The sequence below is a fragment of the Sinocyclocheilus anshuiensis genome, unplaced genomic scaffold (assembly GCF_001515605.1).
Source record: "Sinocyclocheilus anshuiensis isolate Anshui unplaced genomic scaffold, SAMN03320099.WGS_v1.1 scaffold283, whole genome shotgun sequence".
NCBI lineage: Eukaryota > Metazoa > Chordata > Actinopteri > Cypriniformes > Cyprinidae > Sinocyclocheilus > Sinocyclocheilus anshuiensis.
Window position 1 is genome coordinate 5919486 of NW_015549605.1, and position 18918 is coordinate 5938403.

Genomic DNA, 18918 nt, shown 5'->3' on the forward strand with positions numbered 1-18918 from the left:
CGTGACGTGACTCTGGACGAACAGCTGAGACATGACGTGACTCTGGAAGATCAGCTGATATGTGATGAGATTCTGGAAGATCAGCTGTGACGTGACTCTGGACAAACTGCTGAGACGTGGCGAGGCTCTGGCAGATCAGCTGAAACTTGACTTGACTCGGGAATGGAAGCTATGAGTTGACTTGACTCATGACGATCAACTGTGACTTGACTTGACTCATGACGATCAACTGTGACTTGACTCATGTCATGAAGATCAGCTGTGACTAGACTTGCCTCATGACGATCAACCGTGATTTGACTTGACTCATGAAGATCAGTTGTGACTAGACTTGACTCATGACGATCAACTGTGACTTGACTTGATTCATGAAGATCAACCGTGACTTGACTAGACTCATGAAGATCAGCTGTGACTTGACTTGATTCAGGATTGGCAGCTGTGACATAACGGGGCGCTGTTGTGTCCGCCATTTTGCGAGCGGATGCGGTGTCGCGTTCCTCCGCGACACCCACAGTGAATGATGAACCCACAGTCAACAAAGCATAATCCATAAACTGAATGAGTGACGAACGCGGACCCTCTCGAATGAGCTTTGACTTTACTGGCTGATTAATGCCCTCGCAGAAAAAGTCTATCAGGACACAGTCTGGCAGATCAGAGAAATAAGATAGATCTAAATACTCTTGTACATAGTCCTCGAGCGTTCGCGTGCCCTGCTCGAGGGCTAATAATAGTCTTGCCATATCCATACCTGGCCAATGTCTGCGTGAAAAGCTGCTGGATCCTTGTTTGGCTGAGTATTCTGTTACGGAGTAATCAGAACATGAGACGTGCGGATCCAAGTGCAAGGCTTTATTTACAAAGGCGTGGTCAATAAACAGGCAAGGGTCAGATAACATAGGTATATCACAGGCAGGACCAAGAATATTCCTAGGGCTAGCGTGGGTCTTCGATCGGCGAACAGTATCCAGAGGGCTTGACAAGAGGGGCAATCCAATAACATGAACAATAGTCCAGGAGAGGTGCAAACACAGTCTGAAACAGCAAGACAGAGGGTTAATCCAAGATACGTGGCAAGAATCAGGAACCAGGAAAACAGGCAAGGCAAGACTATGACTATGACTAGACTATGAAAACTAGGGCAAGCTCCGTAAAGTAGCTATCAGCTATCAAAGTCAAGTCAAGTCAAGTCAAGTCTGCTTTATTGTCAATTCTTCCACATGTACAGCACATACACACATGTGTGATTGGTTACAGCTGTGTGCAATCAGTGCAATGGATGATGGGATATGTAGTCCGGGATGACATGTAACAGTTTGTGTAGTGTGAGAGTCAATGTAACGAAAGGGTGACCTCTGGTGGCGATCGAACGTCGAACGGAAGACAGGATTCATGACAGTATGTGGGTGTGTGTGAAATTTTAGTTTTTTAGATGTAACCTCTAACCTCCTTTCATAAGTAACTATAATTTTGTTACACATTTTTTTCTCAGTAACTGTAACCGATTATAATTACACTTATTTGGTAATTAAATTATGTAATTTAGTTGGAACTAGTTACTTCCCAACACTGTCAGTGACGTCATCTGCATATTGATTGTCCTTTGGCATTTTATTACAGTTTGGTCAAATATTGTATTGTTTGGTCAATATTTATGTTCCGGGTTGTAAATCAAACTTTAAACAGCTGCTGTCCAATTTTTTATTTTTTTTGGTACAAGGCGCCGTGTATTTACATGGGTGTGGATGTGAGAAGAGAAGTATAAAGTAATCAGTCAACAATGGCGTACATTGCTTCAAGTTTTTTAAGCAGTTTTCAAGTTTTTAAGCAGTTTGTTTACATCAGAGACATGAGATATATGGTCTGTTTTGTGTCATTGTTATGTACCATAATCTCTCCGGCATGCAGCTCTTGTGCTTCTCTGGGCTCTGCGGTCCAGGGGTCTGGAGGATTCAACTCCACCAGCTCTAAACTACCATCAGTATCTGACAGCACTGCCTCTACACACACAAACACAGTAAGACAATAACACAGCATTCACTTCCAACAACTACATACAATTAATATCCATCTATATTATGAATACATATTATTTATATTAGCTGCAATTAAAATGACATCAAATGTCATTAAAATAAAGGTTTCAAAGGTTTTTTTTTCAGTGTTGCCTTAGAAGAGCCATTTTTGCTTCCCCAAAGAACCTTTCAGTGAACGTGTCTTCATTTTTTTCTTAATTTCTTAGCGCAAAGAACATTTTAGAATTCTAAAGAATCTTTTGTCACTATAACGAAACTTGCAATGTGCAATGGAAAATTTCCATGGATATTAAAGGTACTTTATAGAACCATTGATGCCAAAAAAGAACCTACTGTATTTTCAAGAGTGTATGAAATTGATTTCAATGCACTCTTTTTAAATAACAGTGATATTATTACCGAGTTCGTCTTGCATGAAGCTGTCTGGAGGGTTGACATACTCCATTGTGGCCACGTTCAGTTTCCAGTAGTGTTTGGTGCAGCGCACTGTTCTGTTACACAAACACACAAGTGCACTTTTTTAGTGATTCGTAATAAATATTTATATTTTTTGAAAATGTTTTTGTCTCTTCTGCTTACTAAGGCTGCATTTATTTAATCAAAAATACAGTTAAAACAGTAATATTGTTACATGTTTTTACAATTCAAAACATACTGTAAAATGTCATTTATTCCTGTGACGCAAAGCTGAATTTTCAACATCATTACTCCAGTCTTCAGTGTCACATGATCCTTCAGAAATCAGTCGAATATGTTGATTTGCTGCTCAAGAAACATTTCTGATCATTATCATTGTTTAATACACTCAGTGCTGCTACATTATTTTGTCTTGCCATATCCATACCTGGCCAATGTCTGCGTGAAAAGCTGCTGGATCCTTGCTTGGCTGAGTATTCTGTTACGGAGTAATCAGAACATGAGACGTGCGGATCCAAGTGCAAGGCTTTATTTACAAAGGCGTGGTCAATAAACAGGCAAGGGTCAGATAACATAGGTATATCACAGGCAGGACCAAGAATATTCCTAGGGCTAGCGTGGGTCTTCGATCGGCGAACAGTATCCAGAGGGCTTGACAAGAGGGGCAATCCAATAACATGAACAATAGTCCAGGAGAGGTGCAAACACAGTCTGAAACAGCAAGACAGAGGGTTAATCCAAGATACGTGGCAAGAATCAGGAACCAGGAAAACAGGCAAGGCAAGACTATGACTATGACTATGACTATGAAAACTAGAGCAAGCTCTGTAAAGTAGCTATCACAGTGATAAACGCTAAACAATACTCGGTGACTTGAGCAGGATCTGAGTGGGTGTTATATAGTGAATGTGTGATTGGTTACAGCTGTGTGCAATCAGTGCAATGGATGATGGGATATGTAGTCCGGGATGACATGTAACAGTTTGTGTAGTGTGAGAGTCAATGTAACGAAAGGGTGACCTCTGGTGGCGATCGAACGGAAGTCCATGGACAGGATTCATGACAGTATGTGGGTGTGTGTGAAATTTTAGTTTTTTAGATGTAACCTCCTTAATATTTTCATAAGTAACTATAATTTTGTTACACATTTTTTTCTCAGTAACTGTAACCGATTATAATTACACTTATTTGGTAATTAAATTATGTAATTTAGTTGGAACTAGTTACTTCCCAACACTGTCAGTGACGTCATCTGCATATTGATTGTCCTTTGGCATTTTATTACAGTTTGGTCAAATATTGTATTGTTTGGTCAATATTTATGTTCCGGGTTGTAAATCAAACTTTAAACAGCTGCTGTCCAATTTTTTATTTTTTTTGGTACAAGGCGCCGTGTATTTACATGGGTGTGGATGTGAGAAGAGAAGTATAAAGTAATCAGTCAACAATGGCGTACATTGCTTCAAGTTTTTTAAGCAGTTTTCAAGTTTTTAAGCAGTTTGTTTACATCAGAGACATGAGATATATGGTCTGTTTTGTGTCATTGTTATGTACCATAATCTCTCCGGCATGCAGCTCTTGTGCTTCTCTGGGCTCTGCGGTCCAGGGGTCTGGAGGATTCAACTCCACCAGCTCTAAACTACCATCAGTATCTGACAGCACTGCCTCTACACACACAAACACAGTAAGACAATAACACAGCATTCACTTCCAACAACTACATACAATTAATATCCATCTATATTATGAATACATATTATTTATATTAGCTGCAATTAAAATGACATCAAATGTCATTAAAATAAAGGTTTCAAAGGTTTTTTTTTCAGTGTTGCCTTAGAAGAGCCATTTTTGCTTCCCCAAAGAACCTTTCAGTGAACGTGTCTTCATTTTTTTCTTAATTTCTTAGCGCAAAGAACATTTTAGAATTCTAAAGAATCTTTTGTCACTATAACGAAACTTGCAATGTGCAATGGAAAATTTCCATGGATATTAAAGGTACTTTATAGAACCATTGATGCCAAAAAAGAACCTACTGTATTTTCAAGAGTGTATGAAATTGATTTCAATGCACTCTTTTTAAATAACAGTGATATTATTACCGAGTTCGTCTTGCATGAAGCTGTCTGGAGGGTTGACATACTCCATTGTGGCCACGTTCAGTTTCCAGTAGTGTTTGGTGCAGCGCACTGTTCTGTTACACAAACACACAAGTGCACTTTTTTAGTGATTCGTAATAAATATTTATATTTTTTGAAAATGTTTTTGTCTCTTCTGCTTACTAAGGCTGCATTTATTTAATCAAAAATACAGTTAAAACAGTAATATTGTTACATGTTTTTACAATTCAAAACATACTGTAAAATGTCATTTATTCCTGTGACGCAAAGCTGAATTTTCAACATCATTACTCCAGTCTTCAGTGTCACATGATCCTTCAGAAATCAGTCGAATATGTTGATTTGCTGCTCAAGAAACATTTCTGATCATTATCATTGTTTAATACACTCAGTGCTGCTACATTATTTTTGTGGAAACTGTGATACATTGGTTTTCAGGACTCTTTGATGGAATTTCTTTGAAATAGAGATCTTTTGTAACATGCCTAAATAACTGCCACTCAGGGTTCTGTCACTTAAGTCTGGTTTATTCTTTATTCTTCCCTATTTGTTCTACCTGTGTTCTCAGTCCTGTGTCGGATCATTGTGAAATGTTCCCTTTGTGTGTTGTCTGTGTGCCTTGTCTGTTCCCACCGTGCCCTGCCCTGTCTAGTCTAGTTTTGCCTCCTCTGGGTAGTTTTTGTTTGTTTTATTTATATTTATATTATATATATTATTCTTTTATCATTTAAATAAAGCCCATTGAACTCTGCATTTGTGTCCTCGCTCATTACTTACCACAAAACCTGACAGAACGATTCAACAAGAAAGAGGACACTGCAGAGCTTCAATGGGCACCTTCCTCTTTCTGTTTGCCTCTTTTGGGGTCTTAGTGGAACAGCAGATGGTCCCGCTTGTCCAGCAACTCTTCCTTCATCAGGGGAGGAACAACGTCAAGGACTTTGCCCACGAATTCCTTGCCATGATTGACGACCTGCTCTATCATTACAACACTGACCTGAAGGAGCTCTTTAACATCTGCCTCACAAAGCCCCACAGCCCTTGGGAGATGGGAAGGCTGGGGCACCATTTACACCATAGTGGGGAGTCACTATAGTGGCTGAACACACTGCAGCCCCCTCTTCGTCTGGTGGTCCTGGAGGCAGGGGCAGACTTAGTGATTTGGGGGCCCTAAGCAAATTTTAGGTTTGGGGCCCCAACACATTATGCTCTTTTACGCCTAACCCTTACTTTGCTCTCTCTCATAGGTTATAGCTATAACTAGTTTATTTACCCCTTCACAACTTAAGTAAATAATTAGTCAACCTGATGTTGTACTAAAGCCATATTAGGCTACCTTATTTTTTCAGATCACAAAAGAAGACATTGTAAAAAAAAATGCACTTGTCCATTTAATGAATTGTAACTTCTTTAATCTTTTTACAAAAAGGTTTCAAATGTCATAAAAAATTATCCCATGCAACTCGTTCCATATCCCAAGTGTTCTTAAGGCATACAGTAGGGTTTGCCGTATAACAAATTGAAAATGTAAACTATTATTAAGAGAAAATCTCCAGTCATCGCATTCATGCATTTATACGAGCTGCGCATAGGAAAAGCACACAAGCGAGTCATTTTCAAACATCAAGACAAATAAAATCATGACACGAAACACGATTCTTTCTTCTCTGAGGTTAATATATCCATTCTGAGACATTCAGACAGTATTATACAGCCTAGAAATTGCGCAAAGAGCGCCACCTCTATAATCACAAAAAGCTTTCATTCTAGGTCATTCACTTCAGTTCATTGCAATCTCACAACGCTCCGTTAATCAGTGAAGCTGTCTGCACTGCACAATGAATATCTTACTGACATCGTATCTACACGTTATAATGAGAGGATTCGCAAGCTTGTAGAACTCAGCACCTGACAAAAACTTGGTGAGCGGTGAGTGAACATTTGATACTCTCCATAACACAAATACGCACTGGAGCATTTGCCAAATATGTTTCACCAATATCAAATGGGGCCCCCTGATTACCTCGCTTATTGGTTAAGTCTGCCCCTGTTTGGAGGACTTGACTCCAGTGGACCCAAGGCCAGTGGTCCTGGAGCACCCAAGTGCAGTGGTCTCGAATCCAATAGTCATGGTGGTCCCAAATTCAATGGTCCTGGAGAACCTGACTCCGGTGGTTTTTAATCCAGTGTTCCTGGAGGACCTGAGTGCGGTAGTCCTGGAGGACCCAAATCCAATGGTCTCAGGACAACCTGACTCCGATGGTCCCATGGCCAGTGGTCCTCAAGCACCCGAGTGTGGTGGTCTCGAATCCAGTAGTCCTGGAAGACCTGACTTCGATGGCGTCAGATCCAGTGGTCCTGGAGGACTTGACATCAGTGGACCCAAGTCTGGTGATCCTGGACGACCCAAGTCTGGTAGTCCTGGTGGATTTGACTCCAGTGGTCCTGGAGGAACTGAGTGTGGTGATCCCAAATTCAGTGGTGCTGGAGGACCCGAGTCCAGTGATCCCAAGTCTTATGGTCCTGGAAGACCTGACTCTGGTGCTCCTGGAGGACCCAAGCCCGGTGGTCCCAAGTCTGGTGGTCCTGGAAGACTTGACTCTGGTGCTCCTGGAGGACCCAAAGTTGCCTGTTCTGCCTATCATGGCCATGGAGACCATCACAAACAGGTCTTCCAGATAGAGTCCTCTTCAGCCATGGGGTCTCCAGAGTCCTAGGACGACTGTTGCAGGGACTTGTAGTCAGTGATGGTGTGAATGGCTTGCCACAGACTCTGTCTCTGCTGTCGATAAAATGTTTTTGTTTTTTTGTTGTTTTTTTGTGTGTGCATACAGCCATTTTGCCCATTTTGGGCTGCTTTATGTCCTGACCTGAAATCTCCACTTCTTAGCATCACAGAAACCTCTTTGTGTAAGCTCCGGCAAATGTTCCCTTTGTGTGTTGCCTGTGTACCTTGCATGTTCCTTCTCTGCCCTGCCCTGCCCAGTCCCGCTGCCAGTTGTGTTTTCCCCCGAAGGGGTAGTTTTTGTTTGTTTTATGTTTTCTTTTATCAATTAAAGGGGTCATATGATGCTATTTTAAAGATCATTATTTTGTGTATTTGGTGTCCATTGAAATCTGCATTTGAGTCCTCGCTCATGCCTTACCATAAAACCTGACACACTTTTGATTCATTTTAATGCATCCTTGCTGAATAAAAGTACTAATTTCTTACTTACCCCTTCATACTTGTGATATATAATGGTTACCATGAAAATATGAAGCTGCACAACTATTTTCAACATTGATAATAATCAGAAATGTTTCTTGAACAGCTAATCAGCATATTAGAATGATTTCTGAAGGATCATGTGACACTGAAGACTGGAGTAAGAAATATTTACTAAAGTTTAAAAGACTTCCTTCAAAAACATCTATAAAAAATCTATACAAGTGGTGGCCAAAATTGTTAGAACACCTGACAGATCAGAAAATACTGACATTTTTTTGTGTCCAAAACATGATTTCATTTCATAATGTTCATGAAACATGCAGATGGTTGCGCTGAGCACATCAAATATCAGATGAAGTGAGTCGTACGGTTTTTATCCACTTTTAACTTTAATATTTGGTATGTCCACCTTTTGCAGCATTTACAGCAGCACATCTCTCTGGCATAGTGTCAATATATTTCCTGAGAACTTCAACACTAATGTTATCCCATGCCTTCTGCAACTCAAGCCAAAGGCTTTCCTTTGAATGTACAATAGATCTGTCCAGTTTATTTTCCAACTCGCCCCAAATTTGCTCGCTGGGGTTGAGGTCCGGACTTTGAGGGGGCCAGTGCATCATTCTCAATGTTCCAGCAGATTCCTTCGGTCGCTGGTAGTTCTGGCAGTAGTTCGTTTTATGGGCATTGTACTGGCCAATTCAACAAAAACAACTGAAACCTCTTAAAAATGCCAAGTGTTCTAACAATTTTGGCCACCACTGTATATCTGTTGCAGGAATATTTGCATGTATATATTTGCCTTTTCCCAAGTGAACTTGAGCTATTTTTATTTATAACTATAACTAAATGAGCTATTAGCTATTTGTCTGGTAAACATTGTTCCCTTGTTCTCTTTTTATTTTTCCCCTATTATGTTAGTTTCGATTCACCCACCTGCCGTCCATGTCTTCTATGTCTTTAATGAAGAGTCCTCCCTGGTGTTTGCACTGGTTCACACACGCTCGTATTTTGTCTTTGCCTTTGTAAATGATGTAACATTTGCCATCCTCTTGGTTTTTCTTAAAATTAATTCCATCTTTTAGTGCCCGGATGTCTTCAGCCTCCAGTCGCAGGACAGTCTTTGAGACCTGAGATGTCATTGTGCTTCAGATCTAGAGACAAATGAGTCTTTGCGGTCAGATCTTAGTTCTTAGTTCTTAATTATACACTATTATAATGCATTATTGATAGACAGGTGCAGCTAGAAATGTGTCATTCATTGCACAACTGGTTTAAAACTATGTTCTTTATTCAAGAATAAATCAATTTGTCTGAAATGGATACTTTAACAACTAAACAAACCCAAATTTGACCAAAACATATGCAAAACCAAGTAACTGTGTTGTTCTATTTGTACTGGAAATATAATTTCCCACATTTTTTTTTGTCAAATAATTTTCAAATTATGACAATTTTTAAATCTCATTTAATTCTAATAATTTCACAGTTTGTTAAAAAGAGTTATACAGACAGAGCAACATTACCTTTAATTGCTGTGAGCTGGTTTCTGAATTAAATGTGAGCAGGAAGAGTGTGTGTGAGCTGCACCCCACATGTGAAGCTGAAAGTGAAGGTCTGCTCTCGTTATCAAGCGCTTTCAGTTGAATTGACAAGGCGTAGCCATCACTTCACCCTGAAAAGTCCCTCATCCTAATTTTAAACACATTTTAGTTTAACTTAGTCTTTTTTGTTTGTTTGTTTATTATAGCTGCTCAAGTGTATTGAGTACAAAAAAAAAAAGATTATTGGAGCATGTTTTACAAGAAAATACTACTTCAGTCATGTAATTAAATGTTCTGCTCTGCTTTGTAGATTCCAGTATACTCAAATCTGTGTTTTTTGAGTACACAGAAAAGAGTGTTAGGGTTTTTAAGTTCATTTGTCTATAATACTAAAATCATAGGTAGGAAATCACGTCACCACACTTGACATTTCCACATCAGTTTCTCATTGAATAAAGCAACATGCACAAAAAGTCAACCTAACAAAAACACTTTTGAATGTCAAATATACAGAAGCTTACTTAGAGTTGCTTGATGTAAACTCAGAATTCTGAGGAAAAAATGGGGGCATTCCAAAGTGCAAACATTTAATTCTGCATCGTCTACAAACAGCTTCTGTTTTATGTTTTTAAATGAAGCTATAGATGACGGCTGCAGTGCAACAATTTAAACTAGAAAAAAAAAAATGTAAGACAAACTTTGTTAGCTTGAGAAAGCCTAGTCTGAAAGTTCGAAGTACTTGTAAAAGCTTGATGTTTGAAACGGTTTTAAAGATAGATGAACTAAAAATGAACTATGGCCTTTAGAATAATTTAGGTGAAAAACAAATAAAGGTGGAAAATGACAAAACATTCTCCTTCAATTCAGATAAGGATAAGACAAAGTCTAGAGTCCATCTGCTCAATCATGTGAAAACTATTTAATGTGCTTGTTAATAGCAGTGATAGCATTATCTTCTGCTTTTGAGAAGGCAAGATATGAGTGTTTATTAAAGTACACGTTATCTATTTGTCTGTATATTTCAGTTACATATCTTTAAAGGGGCGTTTACATAAGCAGCACTGACATACACCAGACTTAACGATTTTTTGCTATCTGTATTCTGAAGGTTTTTACAGAAGGGTTTGTTTATATATCATTGTGAGAAAAAAAATCCAAATTATGAGAGAAAAAATCCTACCTTTAAAAAAAAAAAAAAAACAATTATTTAGTTTTTTAACCTGAGGTTAAACAAGTTTTCATACCAATTAGATTTAAATTAGAACACAATTAATTAGGTAATGTGCATATTTAAACATTTCAGAAAACTCACATTAATGTCAGTATATATATATAGATATGTACTGTACTGTAGATGATATGTATATATATATATATATATATATATATATACAGTATACACACACACACAATCAAAAATTTGTATTCCTTTATTATTCAGAGAGGACAGTCGAGAGATGACAGGAAAGCATTGGGTAGAGGGAGGGGAGCGGGATTGGCATGGACCTTGAGATGGGATTCGAACTCGGCACTAACCGTGAGGCTAACGCGAATTTTACTTTTGAATGTTCTCTGAATGTTCTGGATCAAGTAGTAAGATTTAAAAATGTTTTGCGAAGGACATTTTTAGAATTGATCATTTTAAATTAAACATTTCTCTTCTTTGCAGGCTTATCATTTGTATACGTTTGACAGCAAAATGCAATGACACCTAGATGTCTGTCTGAAAATAATAATGACCATAAGAACTCGTGACTTGAGTAACAAGCTGAGGTAATCAGTAACCAAATTTGCTTTTCCAGCAACACGGGAGGTTTGCTGAATTGCACATTTAAGAAGAACCAATAATGTTAATGAAAAAATGATGTTATAAATCATCAGGTTACCATTACCTATTATATAAAAATATAAATTCTATCTCTGGAATTGGAATGTTAATTCACTATTGATGTTCATTACCGTTGCCGCAAGAACCTTTGTTCATATAGCTTTGAAAACCTTGCCAGAACGTTAGCCAAAGTTCTGAAAGCAACCTGTTAGCTTGCTAACGTGTGAGATGATATCATTAGAAGAAAGAAATTTTCTGTCAGGACCACTATCGTCAAAGATGATTGACAATTAGCATACAGTTTGGATTGGCGGTATGGTTCCGTTCTGGGCAAGAATTCCCTGCGCATCCATGCAGCCTAGCATGGATGAGAGCAGGGAGAGCAGCGAAAACCATTTTTCTTTTATGCCAAAAATCATTAGGATATTAAGTAAAGATCATGTTCCATGAAGATATTTTGTAAATTTCCTACCGTAAATATATCAAAACTCAATTTTTGATTAGTAATATGCATTGCTAAGAACTTAATTTGGACAACTTTAAAGGCGATTTGATCAATATTGTGATTTTTTTTTTTGCACCCTCAGATTCCAGATTTTCAAATAGTTGTATCTCAGCCAAATGTTGTCCTATCCTAACAAACCATACAACAATGGAAAGCTTATTTATTTAGCTTGATGTATAAATCTCAATAAAAAAATAAAAAATTAAAAATAAGTCTCTTGTGACTGGTTATGTGGTTCAGTCACAAATACCGCCGAGCAGTAATTCCACGCCAGTCCTGTAGAGGTCAGTGGTGGCGCTCTTGCGAGATTTCTGTCGCACAAACACACCGAAGAAAGCATTTAGTCAGCAACAGTGGGGGAATTGTCCTCATAAATGTATTAATTGTGGCTCAGAGATGGCGCTGTCCTCCTCGCAGCAGCTCGTCGTGGCGTTCACGGCGGTGCTGCTGGTGTTTGTGCTGTTCCCGCGGATGTTCGGCGGCGGAGGAAGCAGAGACGGCCAGCCGTTCGATCCGCGGGTCAACAGGAGAGGTGCGGACTCGAGCGGACCAGCCTCGGCTGTGTTTGTTTACTTTCTGGCTCTGTGTTTACCACTATACGTGACCCTGGACCACAAAACCACGCATGAGGGTCAATTGTTTGAAACTGAGATTTATACATCATCTGGAAGCGGAATAAATAAGCTTTCCATTGATGTATGGTTTGTTAGTTGATAGGACAATATTTGGCCGAGATACAACTAACGTTATTTGACAATCTGGAATCTGAGGGTGCAAAAAAATCGCCTGTGTACAAATGAAGTTCTTAGCAATGCATATTACTAATCAAAAATTACGTTTTGATATATTTACAGTATGAAATGTACAAAATATCTTCATGGAACATGATCTTTACTTAATATCCTAATGATTTTTGGCATAAAAGACAAATCGATCATTTTGACACTGTATTGTTGGCTATTGCTACAAATATACCCCAGCGACTTATGACTGCTTTTGTGCTCCAGGGTCACATATATTACATTTTTTAGGTTTGTTGTGGGTTTTTGCTGGATTTTACTAACGTTACGTCTACGGTTCTGTTGAGTTTACTGCAAAAATATTTTTGTCATCTGTTTGTCATTTCATATAGAGATGTTTAACACCATTTTTATATTCATTTTATATCACCAAATCATTAGGATATTAAGTAAAGATCATGTTCCATGAAGATATTTTGTAAATTTCCTACCGTAAATATATCAAAACTTCATTTTTGATTAGTAATATGCATTGCTAAGAACTTCATTTGGACAACTTTAAAGGTGATTTACTCTATTTTTATCTTTTTGCACCCTCAGATTCCAGATTTTCAAGTAGTTTTCAAATACTTATTTATTCAGCTTTCAGATGATGTATAAATCTCAATTAAAAAAAAAAATAGACCGTTATGACTGGTTTTGTGGTCCAGGGTCACATATGTCTTTGTTTCATTCATAATGATGTGCAGTATAAACAGCCTCTCTGGAGAACAAAGATACTGTGGGTCTTAAAATGTCTCAAAAAGATCTTAAAGATGCAAAATGATTTGTCTTGTTTTATGAGAACATGAACTAATGGAGATCTTTTGGAAGCTGTAGAGAACATATTGACATATCTATTCCCCTATTCATCTTAGAAAAGGTCTTACAGTCTTAAATTTACCTTCATAAAATCTGCAGAAACCCTGGATGTGTATTTGATTGTGTGTGGTTCTGCAGGTCCTGGTCCCGGTCTCGGTCCTGGTAGTCTGAAAAGTCAGCAGCAGTTCCACAGGAACGCGGCGCCTCAGATGTCTCAGAGCGTGGAGAACATGCAGCAGATGAAGAAACTCATGGAGCAGGAGCTGAAGAGCGACAAATACAAACCCAACAACAATAAGGGCTACGTCTTCACCCTCATGCCCATCTACGCCATCGGTGTCGGGCTCTTCGCCGCGTATAAGTTTCTAAAGGTGCTGACTTTTGTTGTTATACATTAGTTTGTTATACAAAAGTTTTATGTAGCAATTACAAAGAAATGGTAAGTAACATAATTAACCATGAAATTTTGAAGAAAAACTGAAATAGCATTTTCTTGCTTGTTAAAGAGAAGTCGGTCTACAAAAAAAAAATTAGAAAAAGCATATTGAAACTGTATAGCATGTTAAATGTTTGAAAAATAAATGCCAGTAACTTAAAAAAATTATTACATAGAAACAGCAGGTATTAACACATTGAATTAAACATGAAAAAAAAATGAGAATGACTGATATACTATTTTCTTGTAAAATATAATCCAGTAATCTGTTTTGTTTACAACTTCAACGTACATACAAAGCATGTGAAATAGTATGTAATATGCAATGATAAATGTTTGAAACCGTATTAAAAATAACAATAAAAATTGTTAGTAAATTTCACAAATAATTACAAAGAAATGGTAAGTAATACTTTTAATTAAATATGAAATTTCGAAGGAAGACTGAAGTAGTGTTTTCTTGTAAAACATACTCTAATCTTTTTGTTTACGACTTTTAATTTTTACAGTTTACAGTCATGATTTTTTCTTTTGTCTTAATAGTGATGATTTGGATGGGAAATGTACTTGATTGTGATTAAAGGCACAATTCATAAAAAAAAATAATGGGCCTAAAAATATACAGTGTGAAAAATGTTTTTTCATAGTTTCTTTATAATCATTTGTGTAATGAAAACCAAAGCCAATTTTTCTAGGGACAAAAACAGCTTCCGCTCTTCTGGTTTGCTGTTTAAGTTGCTTAAGTCTTTGTTTTTGTGTTTTCAGATAAAGTCTGCAAGCGATTCTGAAGCTCAAAAAGCCGAAACAGCTCGAGGAGTGAAGAAATCAGAGGAGACAGGTGTGTGTTGTAAGGTCAGCTCACCTTCGTTGGGCCAATTATCCAATGGTGGCTGAAGGTTTCCTGCGCATTCAGCCTTTTCGGTGCGCAAAGTAACTTAATTTCAATTAAATTCTAATCTGACTCCATTTTACCATGACCTTGAATATAGTTTAGAATGCCAATTATTATTGATCATTGATAGGATAAATTATCTAGACTTATGATTCTTCTCTTTAACACTTTAATCTTATTCAGTCTTATAAATGTTATTCCTATAACACGTTGAGTCTCGTACTGGCCGGTATACGAATGTCATACTTACAAACTCGTCAGTCTTGGTAATTAGACAGAGGCGATTGACTAATATTGTAGAAGGCCTGTACCTACTTTGCTCATTCTAAAATACATTATTTAGTCCCCATAGATCTGTACACACCTAATTAAGGTAAGACTATATCTAACCAGAGGTCATGACAGTTACCATAGAACCAAGTTGCCTAATTTAACTTCCTCTAATGGTGACTTTATATAATCATGCTGTGGTTTTCCAGTACAGTACAGTAATCAGAGGTTAAGGCTCACCCTATTTAGATTGGTCAACAACACCTCTCTGCTCCACCTAAGATGCGTTTTAGTCCGTTACTAACCTCAGTGTAGATTTGTGGTGTTATGGACTTAACATAATCTACTAGAGTCAATAATCTCAGAGTAAGTGTCGGAATAAAATCAAATGTAACATTTATTATCAGTCAGGTAAATATGTGTTATGACAATTACATAGTCAATTCAGAGATATCAAATCAATACTAGACATCAAATTCTCAAAGATAAATCTAAGAGTAAAGGATGCATACCTGACTTAAGAAAAATACATAGTACCACAGGCTCATCTGGCTACAGAAGCACGCTGATCTTTTTGCAGCATTTTCTTAAGTACTTCAGACCAAGACAAACATCATCCAAATGGAGACAAGAACTAACAATTGGAAATAGTTTTGATCAAGTCCTAGGCGTGAGAGTTTACACCTTTTTGGGGACATTTGGTAATTTGCATGAAGGACACTGGGAAATGGCACACCCAGTAAGCAAATTATTTCTAATCTCTTAGGATCTGTATTACCTTTTAGTCTACTTCTTGTAAGATTGAGACCATTTTACCAGTCGACCTGAGACGATTCAAATGATACCAAACATGACTGTGAGTATCATTTGCAGGGGCGGACTGCTCAGGGCCCCGGGGAATCAGGGGGCCCCATCTGATACTGGCAAAACATAATGCTCCAGTGTGTATTTGTGCTCTGGAGAGTGTCAGATGTTCACTCACCGCTCAAAACGTCAAGTTTTTGTCAAGTGCTGAGTTCTGCAAGCTCGCGAATCCCCTCATTATAACAATGTGTAGATACGATGTAAAAAGGAGATTCATCGTGCAGTGTAGTGTTGCTTTCGTCAACGAAAATTATGACTAAATATCGTCGTCAACGAACCTTTATCACGTGACGAAGACGAGACGCAACGTAAATGCTGGTCATGTGACGATGACTATAATTAAATGTATAATGCAATATTGTTGACGAATAAAAACGAGACTAAATGTGGTTTGCAAAATAAAAACTATGCTAAAATGTCTCTTCATTTTCGTTGACCAAAACGAGACGAAACTAAATGTTATATCGTTATTTCGTCTCGTTTAGTCGCGTTATTATTATTATTCTGTTTCTTGCGTCTCACTTCAGGGGCTGCATCAGGTCGCACTGCGCAGACGCGCCAAAAACAACACTAGTGCAGTGCAGACAGCTTCACTGATTAATGGAATGTCGTGGGATTGCCATGAACTGAAGTGAATGACAGCTTTCAGTGATTATTGAGGGAGCGCTCTTTGCACACTTTCTAGGCTGTATAATCCTGTCTGACTGTTTCAGAATGGATATATTAAAGGGCTCATGAACTGAGAAACCAAAATTCCCTTGATCTTTTGACATATAACATTGTACTATAAAAACATCCTGTAAGTTTCAGAACTCAAAACTTTGTCATTAGTGTAAAATCAGCTTTTATTGAAGCCAATCTGCCAAAACGACAGCTTGTGGAATGTTCTACTCTGTGATGTAATAGTGTGGATAAGCACCACCTCCACAGAAGATCAACACCTGCTTCTACATCGCTGCCTGTTTAGCCCCGCCCACTGATTCTGGCTTTAGAAGTGCAACAAGTCCTAAGATAATATATCTACTGTTTTTAATATATTTTTATTATTTATTTATTTTTATCTATATTATTTATTTCATTTTTATTTATCCATATTTATCTATTTTAGATTTTATTTAAAATAAGCAATCAGGCAATTAGAAGTTTGCCAAATCCTTAAATAATATGGCTATTATTTATCCATTTTTTATTTTATTTAAATCATTTTCAAAATCAATCATTAAAAAAAAAAAATCAAATTTGCAGTTAGGCCGTTTAGAAGGACAACAAATCCTTAAATAATATATAATCTATTTATCCATTTTTATTATTTATTGATTTTTATGTATACTTATCCATTTAAATGATATCATTATTTTTGGCATTACAGTACTGAGAATGACATTTAATATTTAAAACCTAATTGGAGGCTGTAAACATAAATCTTTTTGCATTCATGTCAGTGAGTAAGTACTAGTTATGCTGCAGTAATGCAAGTTTTAGTTTACACACAACTAATGCAGATGACCGCAGTAAAGCACTTATCTTTGAAAATATATCGTAAGCAAGTTAGTTGGATAAAGTAGCACTAAATCAGCCAACATCATGTAGGTCACGCTGCCATTCACAGCGGTCGAGTTGAACAGCGATGTGTTAATAAATCATGTTAATATGTGATTATGTGCATGTTGGAAACATTTAGATGCCTAAGTGACACTTGCTTTGGTATTTTGTATTTTCATACACAGTGCTGTGACATGCACACATTTTTAAGTGACTAGAAACTTCTACTTGTAAGCATGAAAGTTCTACTTGTAAGCATGTATTTTAGCATTGTGGTGATGGGTGTTGCAAATCATGTGGTTATTTCTTTTAGAGCCGACATGTGAGCGCAACCTAGACAAACTCATTGAGACTTTGGCCGCAGTCGAGACGCTTCCAGAAACTCATATGGAATCACAAACACACACTGAAATGCAGCCACATGATCACCGAGAGCTCAGGCCTGAGTCTGAGGGAGAGGAGGAGCTGGAGGAGGAGGAAGAGGAGAACAGACCCGCGGCGGGAGAGGAAGACGTGGGAAGCGAGAGTGACTCTAGTATGCCGTCCCTCGAGGACTTGGCTGACATCAGTGTAGATGATGTTACAGTCAATCATCCAGAAGATCTGACAGCTGGATTACGAAGACGCAACAGGCCAGAGTAACGGTGACGAGAATCGGACACAAATCTATTTATATATTTATTTTATTCCTTGTAATGAAGCAGTCAACACTACTTACTGGTGTCAATGTCTATGTCTACATATTTTACTGCATTTGAAATTAATTGAAATCAAAATCCACACTGTTCAAAAAAAAAAAAAAAAAAGTATAATAATGTTTATAAAAGAATGAGAAACAAAATAGTTGGAATCACTTCCAGAACAATTTTTTCCGGCTGATGAACGATACAAACTTTGACACCCAATCAGAATCAATCCTGCTGTCACAAGCTCGAGAATTTAAAGTGGCAGACGAGCGTGCGCTTAGAATAAACAGACGATATCGTTCGCTGGTGTGATGTGATTTATTCCTGTGATGCAAAGCTGAATTTTCTTCTTTTTATTTTATTATTATTATTATTTTTAAACTTACTTGCCCTAAACTTTTGCATTGTAGCTTATTATGGTTTCCACAAAATAGTAAGCAGCAGAAATTCAGCTTTGCATCAAAGGAATAAATTACATCTTAAAATATATTCATATAGAAGGCTGTTATTTTATATTGTAATAATATTTCACAATATCACTGATTTTACTGGATTTTTAAGTCAAATAATTAATCCGTGAGGTTATTCCAAAGCAGAAAATGTTTGTCCTCTTAATTTTTTTTTATCACAATGTAATAACTTGCCCCGCCTCTAAAATGACTTTCCTGTTAGCTGTCCTCATCAAGGCCATGTGGGTGGGGAAAATAATATCAAGAAAAAGCCAATTAACCATTTAGTCATTAGTTCAGGAATCCTTAGTCAGACTTTCTGAAATCCATAGTTTTTTAATGAAGGTTACGTCGATAATAACAAATAATGACTTACAGAAGAAACACATCACATTATTGACGTGAAACTAGATGTGAATGCCATTTCATGTTGACTTGTAAGTGTTCTCTGTGTCTCTTTTAGTTTGAGTCAGTCATAATCACAGGTATGTCAGTATGCACCTGCAGAAGGGGCTTC

General features: G+C 37.5%; 1 protein-coding gene across 1 annotated transcript in view; it reads right to left on the reverse strand.

Annotated features, from left to right (window-relative positions):
- The window catches only part of LOC107658750 (cytidine monophosphate-N-acetylneuraminic acid hydroxylase-like), a 22149-nt gene extending 12777 nt beyond the window's left edge, over window positions 1–9372 (reverse strand). The window contains exons 1-4 of the mRNA XM_016447399.1: window positions 9311–9372; window positions 8721–8938; window positions 4559–4650; window positions 4011–4123 (exon numbers count right to left, since the gene is read on the reverse strand). Coding sequence (XP_016302885.1) covers window positions 4011–4123; window positions 4559–4650; window positions 8721–8926 — 411 coding nt within the window. The 5' untranslated portion in view covers window positions 8927–8938; window positions 9311–9372. The remainder of the gene's footprint in view (window positions 1–4010; window positions 4124–4558; window positions 4651–8720; window positions 8939–9310) is intronic.
- Window positions 9373–18918: the final 9546 nt, after the last annotated feature.